Below are 13,791 nucleotides of genomic sequence, written 5' to 3'. Positions count from 1 at the left end.
GCTCACTGCTGCAGTTTTTATTTGTAGAAGAACACTTTCCTTGTGTTCTATCATCCAGGGTTATAGATGACTTGAGAAGACTTTCTGTCTGTCTTAGTGATTGATTAACCCGCTGACAGTGTGATTTTTTTTTTCTTCTGCTCTGTACTGTATTTTCTGCGTTTCGCAAGGTATTCCAGTGGGGAATGTGTCAAATTGGTGTCATGCCACTTTGTTTGTGCTTAAAAAATGCCTTTCTTTGGCACCATCTGATGGCAGTGGCATGTGTGACACATACTGTATCAAAAATTAATAAGTCCCTAGTTTGACCTACTGTGGCACAGTGCTTGTGCTTAGAATCTTGACGTTGCAATATAAAGTGTATCTAAGTGTAAAGATATAAGACTTTTGGAACACTTTTAGTAGTCATGATGGGATTGAGTCATGAACAGGTCCAGTTTCACTAGATTCACTAGTCAGTCTCTAAATGCTGCACTCGAAAGAGACAATCTCCCAGCTTTGGGTACTAAAGCTGAGTGAAAACAAATACAGTTTAAAAAAAACCTTCATTGCTGAATCAATCCAAAGTCTTCACAGCAGCCCTTTATTGGCGTTGTGGCATCATGTGCTTATGACTGACAAGAATGGGGCCACAATGTTTCTGGTGAGGTCTATTCTTGAAAAAATGTAAGCGGTGTAGGTTTGTTAGCAGCCGTTCAAGCAACTACCCAGCATTTAGAAATCCCCAGACAATCAGTAGGTAGGGAGATCTCTGATTGTCTAGTATCATGAGTGTACAGTTCTGCAAACAGTGATCTTCAGGTCAAATCCTGACCCGACTACACACTCACTCACTTGTGTTCTTGGAAAAGTATCTGTCCGTTGTTGCAGTTTCTATGCTCCTGTAACACATTTTGGCACTTTATACAAGCAGTGAAGCCACTGAGAACATTATGCTTACAGTCTCTGATCACATTAATAACACCAATACTCCCATATGTCTGACTTGTATTGTCCTTGATTTGGTGTTCACCACTGGCTATTTTTGCCTTTATGTCAGCCATTTTGATGCACTTCCTACCAGCTAGCCCACGTTACTGTAGGATCAGTGACGTTCCATTATTTGACTGGATATATATTTAGGGGTCAAAGGTTCTGTTGTTTATAAAAAAGAAATCCTGGCAGATGATTAGCCTTGAAAATATTAGTTGATTTAAATGTTTAAAATACTGCATTGTCATATTCATGTCTGAGTTCTCAACAAAAACTACAATATAAACACATTCATATACTTTTACCTGTGTCTGTGAATTTATATAAATGTATTTTTTTTATCCGTTACACACTATTTGTGGGTTACCTGGCAGGTACGCAACCTGGTTCAGGACTGGTGTGTGATGGGATGCTGATATCAGTTCATGACTGAGAAAAAGCTATTTTTTGTCTTAAACTGACAAACTATCATGAGCAGTGTATCTTTAAAAAGTCTCATTTCGATTTGAAACTGAAACTGGGAAGATTAGAAAAGAGTCTATCAGTTGTAGAGGAAAGACACAACATGTTGGCTGTGTCAGCCAGTTTCAATTCCATAAAATGTTACTTATAGTGATTACTTACCTGTACTTTTAATTGTACAGTATTTATATGTTATTTGCAGTTACAAAGTTTGAGATTTAATCCACCCAACATGACATATATTCATCAGTATTCTGTTGCTACTGAATCCAGATTTGACTTTAGATGTATTTTTAAGTTGTGGCTTGATACTACAGCAGTAATTACAGTGAAGAACTTAAAAACTTAATTAAAAGTGTTAAAGTTCCTTGTTGTTCAGAAAAGCATTGGCAAGAACTGACTCAAACAAGAAAAAAATGATCATGACCGAATGAACAAAATCTCAAAACAGCTTACCTCACATCCTGCAGCATCCATGCAACTGTCCTGGAAACAGCATTAATCTGGAGAGTTAATTTAACACTGTCTTTTGCGTTGTGTTCAGCGAGCGATTCCCAGCACGTTTCAGTTTCTGTGGCGTCCAGGCCCGGACTTCCTGGGTCACCAGGTGGGTCCAGAGCGGGTTTGAAAACACAGAGACATGCATCCAGATCTCCTGTGTTTTATTACTTCTTTGTTCTGTGGTCTCATATTCAGCCGACTTCATGTGTACTCCTCATGCAGGACGTCACATGGATCTCAACAGCACACGAGCACAAGAATGCATGAGTCTGTCTACTTTATGGTTTTGAATTCATTGACATGTTTGTATATAAGCCAGAGAAGATAGAAAATTGGGCCGTTCAAGCTGTAATCCCCTGGAAAAATAGATGCAAAGACAGAAAAGAGAAGAGCTCAATTGAGAGAGGACAATAGGAAAAGAGAGAAAAAGTGAAAATGACAGGAAAACTATTTCAGCAAATCTTCACATAGATTTTTATTCCTTAAAAATAACAAGGATTGGACAAAGACAACTAGTAGGACATATCGTTTTAGGCTAGTAATGCTATGATACATGTTTTTTCTTTTGTTTTTTTTGCCAAATATTAAATGCTTATGTATCTGTTCAGAAGCATGGGATGTATTTTTCCATCACTGCACTTTAACCCCTTAACTGAAATATTGAAAAGCCTGCTTGACGCTGACATCATTTCGCTGTGCATGTCAGCAGTTTTTGGAGATGGACGACTTCTACACAACTGATGAAGTGGCCAGATTTCATACAAGCTCCACTGAAAGTGACACATTCAGTGGGAAGAGTTTAAAGGGATAGTTGGGATTTGTGTATTACTTATAGCAGATGCTGGTCGACATGTCCCCAGTTTGGAGAAACATAGAAGAGTACCAGCATGGAAGCTAAGCAATATACAGCTGTGGACAGGGTCATCAGCTCAACATATTTTAACCCACCTTAAAAAAAAAAAAAATATCAGTTTCAGTGTACACTACATTTAGAATAGTTTCACTGCTTTACCTTGATGTCAGACAGTCTTCTTTTCTATGAGAAACCTACCATTGTATAAGACAAATATTGCTCTTTCTTGGTCAATTTTGCTTAATTTAACAGAGCACAGAGTTGCTACTACCACTGACTATTTTGCACTGTATGCAGCACGGCGGTGATATATATCCTGCACATCTGAAGCAGCACATCAAGCTGCATGTCCTTTTAAATGAACTTAGTTCAGAACCAACTTCATGCATGAGGCCACCAACCACCGTACAACAAGTAGACATAAAGCCTGCCCTGCAGGTCATAGAACTTTTAATGTTTCTCAACCTCTTTTTCCTTGTCTGCTTCTACAAACTGGGGCCGTTACGACCGTCATCTACTGAAGCTCATACTACATACTCATACAACCCCACTTCAACTATTTTTTTTAAAGTCAGTTTAGCTTGCAGCAGGAAATAAATCTCAGGATGGAAGTGCATGCAGGTGTCTTCAGTCACCACAAAATCTTCACATGGCCTTTTAAATTACAGCAGTGCACACTGGGATTCTCGCTCCATCAAGCCAAAAGTCATTTCCTTTTCCTCTTTTCTGCTCTTCTTTTGGGTGCAGGAAATATCCTGTTTATTGTTTGGGATGTGGGATGCAATCATTAATCATTTTTGAAAGGTCTTTTCATCAGGGTATTAATGACTTTATCCTCTGTCGCTGTTTTCAGGGCCAGCTGGGGCGAAAGGAGAAAAGGGTGACCGAGGGGACAGAGGAGAGAAAGGAGACCGGGGTCCACTTGGGCCGAAGGGAGAGTCTGGCTCCAGCTCACGGGGTGGAGCCCGTGGAGAGAAGGTCTGGACCTTTTTTTTAATATTCTTGTCTGAGAGCGGATGGAGGTCTTGCATTAGACGAGTCGTCTTTGTCATGCAGTTTGAGAGCTGGGAATGCACTGGTGATGCAAGAAAACATTTTTTGTACTCTAGTTTGTCCTTCTGAAGTTTGCGAGGGGCAGTGAGTTAAAGTTAGTTGTTCAAATCATGAGCAAGGACAAGAGCAGTGATGTGAGCTGTGGTGTATTATTCCAACTGACCACTAGAGGGAGCTGCAAGTCCTAATCTTATGCAAACATATGCATTATAATGTCAAGCCATTTTTATGTTACCTTGCCATACATTCTGGATTGTATTTATTTTCTTACATATTGTACATTTGAAGAAAAAAGAAAATGTTGGCACTGACATGGCACTGCTTCTTCTTTTCATTTTCAGGGAGAACCAGGGGAAAAGGGATCAAAGGTGAGTTAGACATCATCTCATTACTGGGCAACCTTTGGCTCTTTGACTTGAGTCACCTAGAAGCAGAGTTACAGACATGTATAAGTTATATAAGGTCTCCTGTACAAACAGAACTGCAGTCTTCTGGTGTTGCTCAGCTTGTCGTCATGATCCTTGATGAGGAGAGGACTGCTACAACATTAAGACAATTTAGTGTTTTTTTTTTTCATTTCATTGTTTAAACAAACAGGTCCACCTTGAGCAGATGCAGAAAATCTTACATTTTCAATTCCCATGCCTTTCCACAAGAAAATAAAAAAAACAGCCTGTTGGTTGTAAAAGCCCTAATTTGGTGGCCTCTGGTAGACTCTAATGCCACTATTCCATCATATACACTAATCACAGTAAGCACTTCTGAACTTTCTCTTTGGACTCCATGACATGATAATCAAACATGTAGACTAAGGTTGAACAATAAAGAGGAGGCAAAATTGTGATATGACCCCCCTGTCTCAAATGTGTCTCAAAATATCATTTTGAATTAAATGTTGTCATGCTGTAGAGATGTTCTGTCCTACACGTCATAATCTAAAGACTTTCATTATCACTGCCTGTTTTAGTCTGTTTGCTCTGCATCTTAGAGAGGCTCTGCTGCTAAAAGTGCAATGTACATTTAGATAATTCATTTATTTCTTCATTCACTAAAGGTCCACTGAGTAGGATTTATGGGAATTTATTTTCAGAATATGTCAGAAATGGGATATAATATTCATAAGTGCTTTCAGGGACCTTTTCAATGGTTACTTTGTCAAGTTGCTGCTACCTGTGTTTTGTTGTATGTTGCATGTGGGGGGCGGGCTGATACACACCGATAGGCAGTAGTGGAAAAAGTATTCAGATCCTTTATTCATATTACTATTACATTAATGTGTGTCTTTAATTTTACTGCTGTAGATGTTTAATTTTAACAACTTTATTTCCTATTGGCTTGTTTAATCTACAGCAATGCATCATATTCTATAGGATCATTAAGTAAGGGATAATGTACAGAGTACATGTACATTATTCTGCTTATTACATGGATATTTATTAAACAAACAACAACAAACAACAGCAACTAAATATTAATTTAAAAATGTTTTTATTGCTCACCCACAGTCTATGATCAGAACTGCGTCTGTAGCAATGGTCTGTTCTTCACAGCAATGGTCTGCAGTATATATAGAATGCAATAATTGACCAATCAGAATCAAGTATATAACAAAGCCATGGAATAAATGTTTGTAGTGTGGCTGTCCTGGGTCCCGTGTCCCATGAAAGCTCATAAAAACAGTCCTGTTTTCAGCTTTGTGAGAACATATTTTCCAGCTAATCCAAGAGGTTTTTTAAAAGAGTTTATTTAGCTCAGGATGTAGCAAACATCATGCTCACCTTGCTTAGAAGTGGAGGCTTGTGGTGATAAAATGTCCACATACCGGATCACAAATTGTTAGAGTCCAAAATCAATATAATAAAGTAGGGTGGACTTGAACGAGTAGTGTGTAGGTTGGCCGGCCACTGGCGCTGATGGAAAGCTGTGATGTCCTCCTGTTAAATCTCTGCCTCAGTAACACTGATGCCTCTTTATCTCCAGGGCAGTGCAGGCTTTGGCTACCAAGGATCGAAGGGAGAACCCGGCCCTCCTGGGCCCGCCGGTCCCCCCGGCCCTCCAGGACCCGCCACTGAGTATTCGGTTGGCAGCGACGGCTCAGTTAATTCAAGAGTCCCTGGACCCCGAGGACCAGCTGGACCGCAGGGTTCCCCGGGCCCCCAGGGACCACGAGGAACTGATGGAGAGCCTGTTAGTAGACTAGAATTTAATTTTTTATATGGAAACACAATATGCAACAGACTGTGATTGTTGAATCAAGATCAGCTGGATTTGTCACAGCATATATAGACATTTATATATATATCACCCATTCTTGAAAACTGGGACAAATCATGTCCTACCAATAAAAAAAGAGAAAAAAAACTTGATTGATACCAACACTCTAATTCCAATTTTTTGGTGAAAATTTATTCTTTAATGATTTATATATATTGAAATATATGTAATTTATGAAACATTTTGGTATGATTTAATTCTTTTCATTTCTAAACTTGCTCTAAAAATATGTTAAAAGCCTTCAGAATCTAAAACTATCTACTGATAACATAGGTGTACAATTGTGCTATTATGAATATCTGTTGACCCTTTAAAATTGTGTCCCAGATTTCCGTCAACTCTGTCATACTTTTACAAAAACACGATTTAATCAGACATAAAAAGGAAAGAATGTAACATTTTATCAACTCTAAGATCTCAGCTCCCTCAGAGGGAAAATCTGACAAAGCTGACATCTACATCTAATAACAAATTTGATCACTCAGAGGTTGACTTGTTACAAAGTTTAATAGCCCAGAATTTGATCTTTTGAAATATATTTTCCAGCATAATGTAAGAGTAGTAATCAATCCCCCCTCAAAATACACATTTGTCCCAATTCTCAAGAATGATTTTTTTTTTAAGTCAGTGCAGTCGACAGTTTGATCCCAAAGTTTCAAATTTGAACTGTTTTACAAGGTGTCATAAGAAGTTAAAACCTATACTAAGTGTGTCTCAGAGGATTTATATTTCTCTATTTCAATCTCAAAGGGTGATCCTGGCGAGGATGGAAAAACTGTAAGTTATCTTTTTTTTTTCCTGCAATATACCAAGAGCACTACTGAACGTCTTTAACTCTTATTAACTGTCAAAAGGTTCTGTGGTGATGGATTGTTAAAGCAGAAACCTGTTCCTTTACAGCTTAGCTTTTCCTCACATTAACACCATGACCACCTCATGTTTCCTTAACACAGGGTCCTGAGGGACCTCCAGGCTTCCCAGGAACCCCAGGAGACCCTGGATCTAAAGGAGAGAAGGTAAGACGCTCAGTTACATTAACAGAGTAACAGAAAAAACATCACCACAACAGCATGTGTGAAGTGGAAACTGTCTTGAATGAGTCTCATGTGTACAGGGAGACCGTGGAGAGGGTCAGCCTGGCCCCAGGGGACCCCCAGGACCTCCAGGACCTCCAGGACCAGGACTCAGATCTGTGAGTTAGTCTTGGCCTCAGTCACATGCTGTATTGTACACCACAAGACTGACTGCTTCATGAATCCTTTGTTGAATAAAACTGATTTGAATGTGTTTCAGACTTTTGTGGACATGGAAGGCTCAGGGTTTCCGGATCTGGAATCTGTTCGGGTGAGAAAAACTGGAATTTTATATACATCCCTCAACAGTAACAAAGTCTACAGTAGAGGACATAATCTTGTTGTTGTTGGACTGGTTTGATTATAAGCTATCAGCATGTATATAGAGAAAGGTACTCCACGTGTAAGGCATCAGCACAACTGACTGATGATTTGGCATGAACAACAGGAGGCTGGTAAGAGCGGTGATGTTGGATTTAGCGTTGCTTTTGATATTACTGATCATTGTCTATTGGTTGGAAAACTCAAATATTATGGTTTTAAAATCACTGCTTCATCATGGATGGACAGTTCCTGGTCCGGAAAAGAAGACAGAGAGTGTTCTGCAATGCTAGCTTTTCTGATCGCAAAAGAGTTACAATGTGGAGTTCCTCAGGTTCTGCTCTGTTCTATACTTACAAATGATCTCCCATCAGTATTAAGTAAATCAATAATGGTTATGTATGTGAATGATTCAACTATGTACAGTACAGCATTTTTAAAACAAAATGTATGGTGTATAGACCTAAACATATGCTGGACAGTAATACGAAAGACCAAGCTACTTGGCATTATCTTGGATGCTAGCATCATGGATGGAGCACATTGCTAATATTGTAAATAAAATGTGGAAGTTTTAACAATAAGCATTGCTGTTGCCAGGAAATGTTCCAGTAATGCAACATCAAACACTCTGAACTGAGTGATTCAGGCTTGAGTTTTGTCTCGACTACTGTCAACTACTGGTCATCCAGAGCTGAGAAAGATCTCAAGAAACTCCAACCCGCTCAAACAAAAACCCAGCCAGATTAGCTCTTCGCTATTCAGTGCACACTAATAGTAATCAAATCTGCCAAAATCATTTTCTCCAAAACTGTGGAGAAAAGATTACAATGCAGTCTTCTGATCTTCTTCAGCAATTTGTTAAATGACAACAAACCACAATACTGTTCTGTTTACATCACATGAAGATCTGACTAGACAGGGACACAAGGAGTATGAAATATAATTAGACTAATGAAAGACTTGCTCTGTAAAATTGAATATGTTATAATGTAATGTTTAAAATTTTTGTAAACCTCGGGATGACTAGCTAACATCATGGTGTTAGCTAATGGGGATCCTGATAAACTAATAAACTGTAACCAGCACATGTAAAGATCATACATGATTGAAAACTTGGTGTATGCGATTTCTTTTGCTGTTGTTATAGGGACTGCCAGGCTTACCTGGTCCCCCTGGTCCTCCTGGTCCTCCTGGTCTCCCTGGTCCTTCTACAGCAGGCACAGGATCGAGCTCTGGGGCATTCGGACCACCAGGAAAGGACGGGGCACCTGGCCAACCTGTAGGTGTCAGTGTATTTGTCTCTTAGTGCCACTAGCCAAATAATTCTCTAAACCCTCAAACTATCTGAATATTGACTGAAGTGACTGTACAGTCTAACCAAATCAATAACTCCTGTAAACCAAATCTTTTGGACTCTAGGGCTTGCCTGGTTTGCCGGGCACTGATGGCCTCCCAGGAGCTCCTGGTCCCAAGGGAGAAAAGGTAATCACTTTGAAAATGATCATTTCTTCTGTAGAGACTCATAAAATCAAAATTTTACCATCCTTAGAGTTTAAGCCACAGTGCAAATATGAAATGTATCTATTTTAAGTAAAATACAGGAATTAAAATTCAGTTCTGGTAAAGAAGTTAGTGCATACATCCTTGGTGTTTGTTAACAGTGTTAATATCATTTCAAGTCCAACAACCATACAGGCAATCAACCAGCTGGGGGCCGATGTCAGCTGTTGCTTTGAGATCAGAATTAGTCTGTGTTGCAATTTGAGTCACTGGGGAATGTATGGAGTGCTGAGGTGACACGACTACTCTGTGCTATGACATTTGACATTAAAGGGATAGTTCACCCCAAAAAATCTGTCATTATCTACTCACACTAAACCTAACCTTCGGTCGGCATGAGGATGAGGAGGTAATGGCTGAATTTTCATTTTTGGATGAACTATCCCTATAACATCTGGTCGTTAGCTTCCACCACAACTGGATCCGTGAACAAGAGACATTTATGCTAGCTTGACCCCTGCGCCTGTACTATAATGCAGTTTAAACTTTGTGAGTGGGGGCTGCCAATGACTTAGCATATTGTAAAAGTTATAAACAAAAGTCATGTCTAGTGGGAATTAGTGCTAACATTAGCAATCTAGGCTAACTAGCTCCCACTTTCCAAGAGAAAGTCAGTTAGCACTGCTTGCTGGCTTCCAAATGGGAAAAACTAAGTCAGCCATTCCACTCAAATGTTAAATGTTGTTAAGCCGACTATAGACCGTATAATAAATAGTGGACAGAGCTTGTGGGTCTGCATTGTGAAGCCAATGCAGAAATGCTTTAATCCTGCATTCTTTCTAGTGGTCAGCAGGGGATGACTCCACTGGTTGCAAAAAGAAGTCCATCTGTATGTACCCTTATGGTAAAATGAGCCTACTTGTCACTTGATTATGACCTCAGTAAACAATGTCCTGGTCTCAATCGGACAATAAAGCAAGGTATGCTTTAGGGCGGGGCTACTGTTTGATTGTAAAGTCATTCTCAGTGATCTCTGTGATTTGTCCAGTGAAATGCACAGGGCTCACGAAACTCACATCAAACTGTCCAGCCAGACAGCAGTGACCAAAATTGGACTACATTGCCTATTTATTGTCTCAAATATTTTCAGAGACACATTTTAGTATACTGTTTCTTTCTCGATAATAAATGAAAGATTGTGACCAGGCGGCTGCCATTGTGTTTCTGGTTTCCAATGGAGCCTCGCAAAATTCATATCAAACTATCAAACTAGTCAGTGTAGATCAAATATGGATCAGGATTCTGCTTATACATTGGCCTTTTCTTGCCAAGAATATTTTCAAGAACATATTTTAGTGTACTGTTTAGCTGTAATACGAGAACGGTTGTAACCAAAAAGGGTGCCATTATTTCCTAATGTTCGTTCCAGGATGGTGAAGGCATGACACTCCATCCTCTGACTCTGATTGGTTTACCCTGATCTGACCTTACCCAGTCTCACTCCTCATGCCACCCTAAACCAATAAAGGTGACAAGTACTTCCAATCAGAGTCAGCATGGGGCAGGTCTTAACTTTGCCATGCTGGGGGGGAAAAGATTTGGGCTTCATATGTATTGTTCCAGTCAGTAGCACATGGTATTCAACACATCATCAGATGTCTGTCAGCTGCTGCCATGGAAACTATCCACACACAGGCTTTAAGCTCAACAAATATGTCCATATTTTTTGTCTTTAACTGTTGTGTTGGTTGACATGTTTTGTTCTACTCTTATTCTTACACCAGGGTGATTCAGGCGAGCTGGGTCTTCCAGGAGCAGTTGGAGAGAAGGTGCGGATTTAATTTTACCTTAAAGTAGCTGCAGCTTTACAGTGAGACCTACACTCCAAAACACAACCAAATACAAATTTATTAGACATAATCCTGAGGAGAAAGTATAGTCAAGTGTAAATTGGTGGCTTGCGTTCGATAACTAGAATGACATGTCAACTTTCAACTATTTCTGAAGCTTTTCTCATCCCTTTCGTTTCTCCAGCCAAGCTCCTACCTTTCCTTTCTCACCAATCTGCTGCCTCACTTTTCATCCTCCTCCTACTTTCCTAAGCCTTCCCATCTGCAGGTAACCGGGGCTCCAGCATGTCAGCCATCAAAGGGGATTTGTGTCTTCTAACTATATGCAAATATTTGTCAAATATTGTCAGACGTGACTTACAGTTTAATCTGAGTGCTGGCTATGGTTTGGTTTGACGCCTTCTGACGTCTGAGTCCCAGAACAATGAGCATGGGTGCTCGTGCAGTTACATTAGCCTATGTGCTTAACTAGTCCTGATAAATAAATGCTGCATGAGACAGGTGTTCCTGACAATGAATTCCAAAAATCCACACTACTTTACCACGGTTAGATGCACTCCACTTAAGATGAAATGTATTCATTTATTTATTCTGAACACTGATTTTCCTCCTGACATTCCATCTGCAGGGAGCTCAAGGACCATCGGGTTTACCTGGACCTCCAGGAGAGGCCGGACTGGCTGGTCTGCCTGGACCCATGGGACCTGTCGGACCACCCGGACCTCCCGGGCCTCCCGGACCAAGTTATCGTGTTGGATTTGTATGTTTTCCATTTGTTTTAGTGAAGATACCTTTTGTTAGATTGGACTAAATCTCAGTGACAGATGCAAATGCAAAATTCTATCTCTGTAATTTGGCTGTTTGTTCTAAATTCTTTGCTGGTGTTTGAAGGATGATATGGAGGGTTCTGGTGTCACCAATGGACTTCCTGGTGCCACAGGACCAGAAGGAAGACAGGTTGGTAATGTGTATTATCTAAATTTCATTACAAACCAAGTTTAAAATAAGCAACAATTTCCTCTTGTGCTAATATTCATTGACTATTATTTAGTCCTCCTATTGCAAGACAGAGTCCAACCTTAGATCAGAGTTCCGTATTTGTCAAGGACACTCTTACAAGAAAGAGATATACTGCGAACCTATTATGTATGTCCCTTGAAATAACTTGACATAACCTATTTTTTATACTTCTATAGTCGTAGTTTTGTAAAAGAGCAACAAAACAGAAATAAATTAGATTAATTTTTAGTAGAAAGATTGAAATACATGAGAAAGACACACACAAGCTTGCAAATAACCAGGACAAATATGTTTTCTTTCAGGGTTCTCCTGGCTTGCCGGGACTTCCGGTAAGTAACTGAATTTTTCATTAACCTGTCAAAAGGTGATCTCTCTCCATGTCACATGGTTTTTATACTTTTAAAGCAAACTATTAGATCAAAAATGGTCCGTTTTTGAGTTTGTGAAATTAATGGAAACACAAAGAAGCCTGTGGCACAGCTGCCTGGAACTGAGGTTACATCTCTGAGGTAACAGGCCACTGTTTAGCCCTTGTGCTCCCTGTCATGTCGGAAAGAGTTTCATTCAGGTTTGATTATTGGCGGTAGACTTATCTTTGTTACTCTCTCAGCTGTCCTTTTACCCTCATGGTGGGGAGAAATAAGATGCAGCTTATGATTGCTAAGAGGAAATATGGTCCATGTGCTGTCTAAAGAAACAGACACAGGAAGATTGAAATAATACAAGCATACAAACAGAAAAGAAAGCAGAAAATATAGAGGGCAGAGAGGAAAATTTATAGCAAAACAGCAAGAGTTTGTCCCCAAGTTAGCATGTTAGGTGAAATTTGTCTGTGCGCTTGCACATCCAGCTGAAACAGCAACATCACAAATCCATTTTTCAGTGGTGTCTGGTTTGGTTCACCACTGCATGATGGTGGTGGACCAAAACCAAAGCAATGAGCAGAAAGTAACTGAAAGCTGCAGAGTTGGGTGTTGATTTTCAATGTGATAATAAGCAAACTTTTCTCATGACGGCCAGCATTGTAGTAGCTTTCTTTTTGTGTTTCACTGAATTTTGTTTTGACTCTAATTTGAATGCACCTCTGCAGGGTAAACCTGGGTTCCCTGGTCTACCAGGTCAGAAGGGCATTGAAGGTTCTGTAGGAAGAGATGGGCAGCCAGGGTTGGATGGCTTCCCCGGACCTCAGGTAAAACAATCATCTTCCTCTGGACCTGACATTCTTATGAAACGTCATAAAACTAACAAATTTTATGTTGAGTTCAGACTACATGATATATTGGTCTACACAGTGCTCACTGTGTCAGATTACACAAGGCAGACTATGTTCCCAACCAGATGTCCTACATCTGCTGGATCGGGCTTTAGTCAGGCTGATATCGTGTTGTCTGAACCTGATATTAGATATTTGAATCTTGTGCAATAGCCCAGAGCATTAGGTTAACTAAAGACAAGGCAAGCTGCCAAAATAAGAATACTTGACTTTAAAGGACAGACTGAAACAGACCGCCTCTCACTGTTTCATCTACTTTTTTCTCTTGGGATTGTGTTATCTAGCAGCCTTCACAATAAAATCATTATTGAAACTAACAAGGCATTTGCAATCTCAAATATCTGTGAAATACCTATTGTGGCCAAATGGTCCATAAAAGTAAGGCCTTTATATTTAATATACTCTGGCATAAAAATTATGGTTTTGGTTTTTGGGGAAAACAGCTGAGTCTGCAGCCTGGAGTCATACAAACATTGGTACAATGCAGTAACAGCAGAAAAAACAAATCCCTGTGTCAACTGATCTTGTAAAAAAGTAAATGCAACTGAGGAAATGAAACAAACAAAGAGGGGGGAAAACAGAATCATCGTCATCTTTGACCCATCCTGCTGATTCTGCTGCTGTTTGCAGCACTGC

At 39.8% G+C, this 13,791-nt stretch overlaps 1 protein-coding gene across 2 annotated transcripts in view; it reads left to right on the top strand.

The window, feature by feature from the left end:
• col18a1a (collagen type XVIII alpha 1 chain a) overlaps positions 1-13,791 on the top strand; it is a 117,916-nt gene that overhangs the window by 86,772 nt on the left and 17,353 nt on the right. Inside the window, exons 6-20 of one of the 2 annotated variants that reach the window (XM_084724248.1) lie at positions 1,979-2,041; positions 3,642-3,766; positions 4,183-4,209; positions 5,822-6,028; positions 6,866-6,892; positions 7,069-7,131; positions 7,230-7,307; positions 7,409-7,459; positions 8,660-8,791; positions 8,932-8,994; positions 10,797-10,841; positions 11,491-11,622; positions 11,754-11,819; positions 12,185-12,211; positions 12,973-13,071. In XM_084724248.1, coding sequence (XP_084580374.1) covers positions 1,979-2,041; positions 3,642-3,766; positions 4,183-4,209; positions 5,822-6,028; positions 6,866-6,892; positions 7,069-7,131; positions 7,230-7,307; positions 7,409-7,459; positions 8,660-8,791; positions 8,932-8,994; positions 10,797-10,841; positions 11,491-11,622; positions 11,754-11,819; positions 12,185-12,211; positions 12,973-13,071 — 1,205 coding nt within the window. The remainder of the gene's footprint in view (positions 1-1,978; positions 2,042-3,641; positions 3,767-4,182; positions 4,210-5,821; positions 6,029-6,865; positions 6,893-7,068; positions 7,132-7,229; positions 7,308-7,408; positions 7,460-8,659; positions 8,792-8,931; positions 8,995-10,796; positions 10,842-11,490; positions 11,623-11,753; positions 11,820-12,184; positions 12,212-12,972; positions 13,072-13,791) is intronic. The other variant, XM_084724249.1, reaches the window with a different exon arrangement.

Source organism: Lutjanus erythropterus, chromosome 8 (genome assembly GCF_056507025.1).
Source record: "Lutjanus erythropterus isolate fLutEry1 chromosome 8, fLutEry1.hap2, whole genome shotgun sequence".
NCBI lineage: Eukaryota > Metazoa > Chordata > Actinopteri > Lutjaniformes > Lutjanidae > Lutjanus > Lutjanus erythropterus.
The sequence above is the reverse complement of the archived record's forward strand: the minus strand, read 5'-3'. Positions and strand labels throughout refer to the sequence as shown.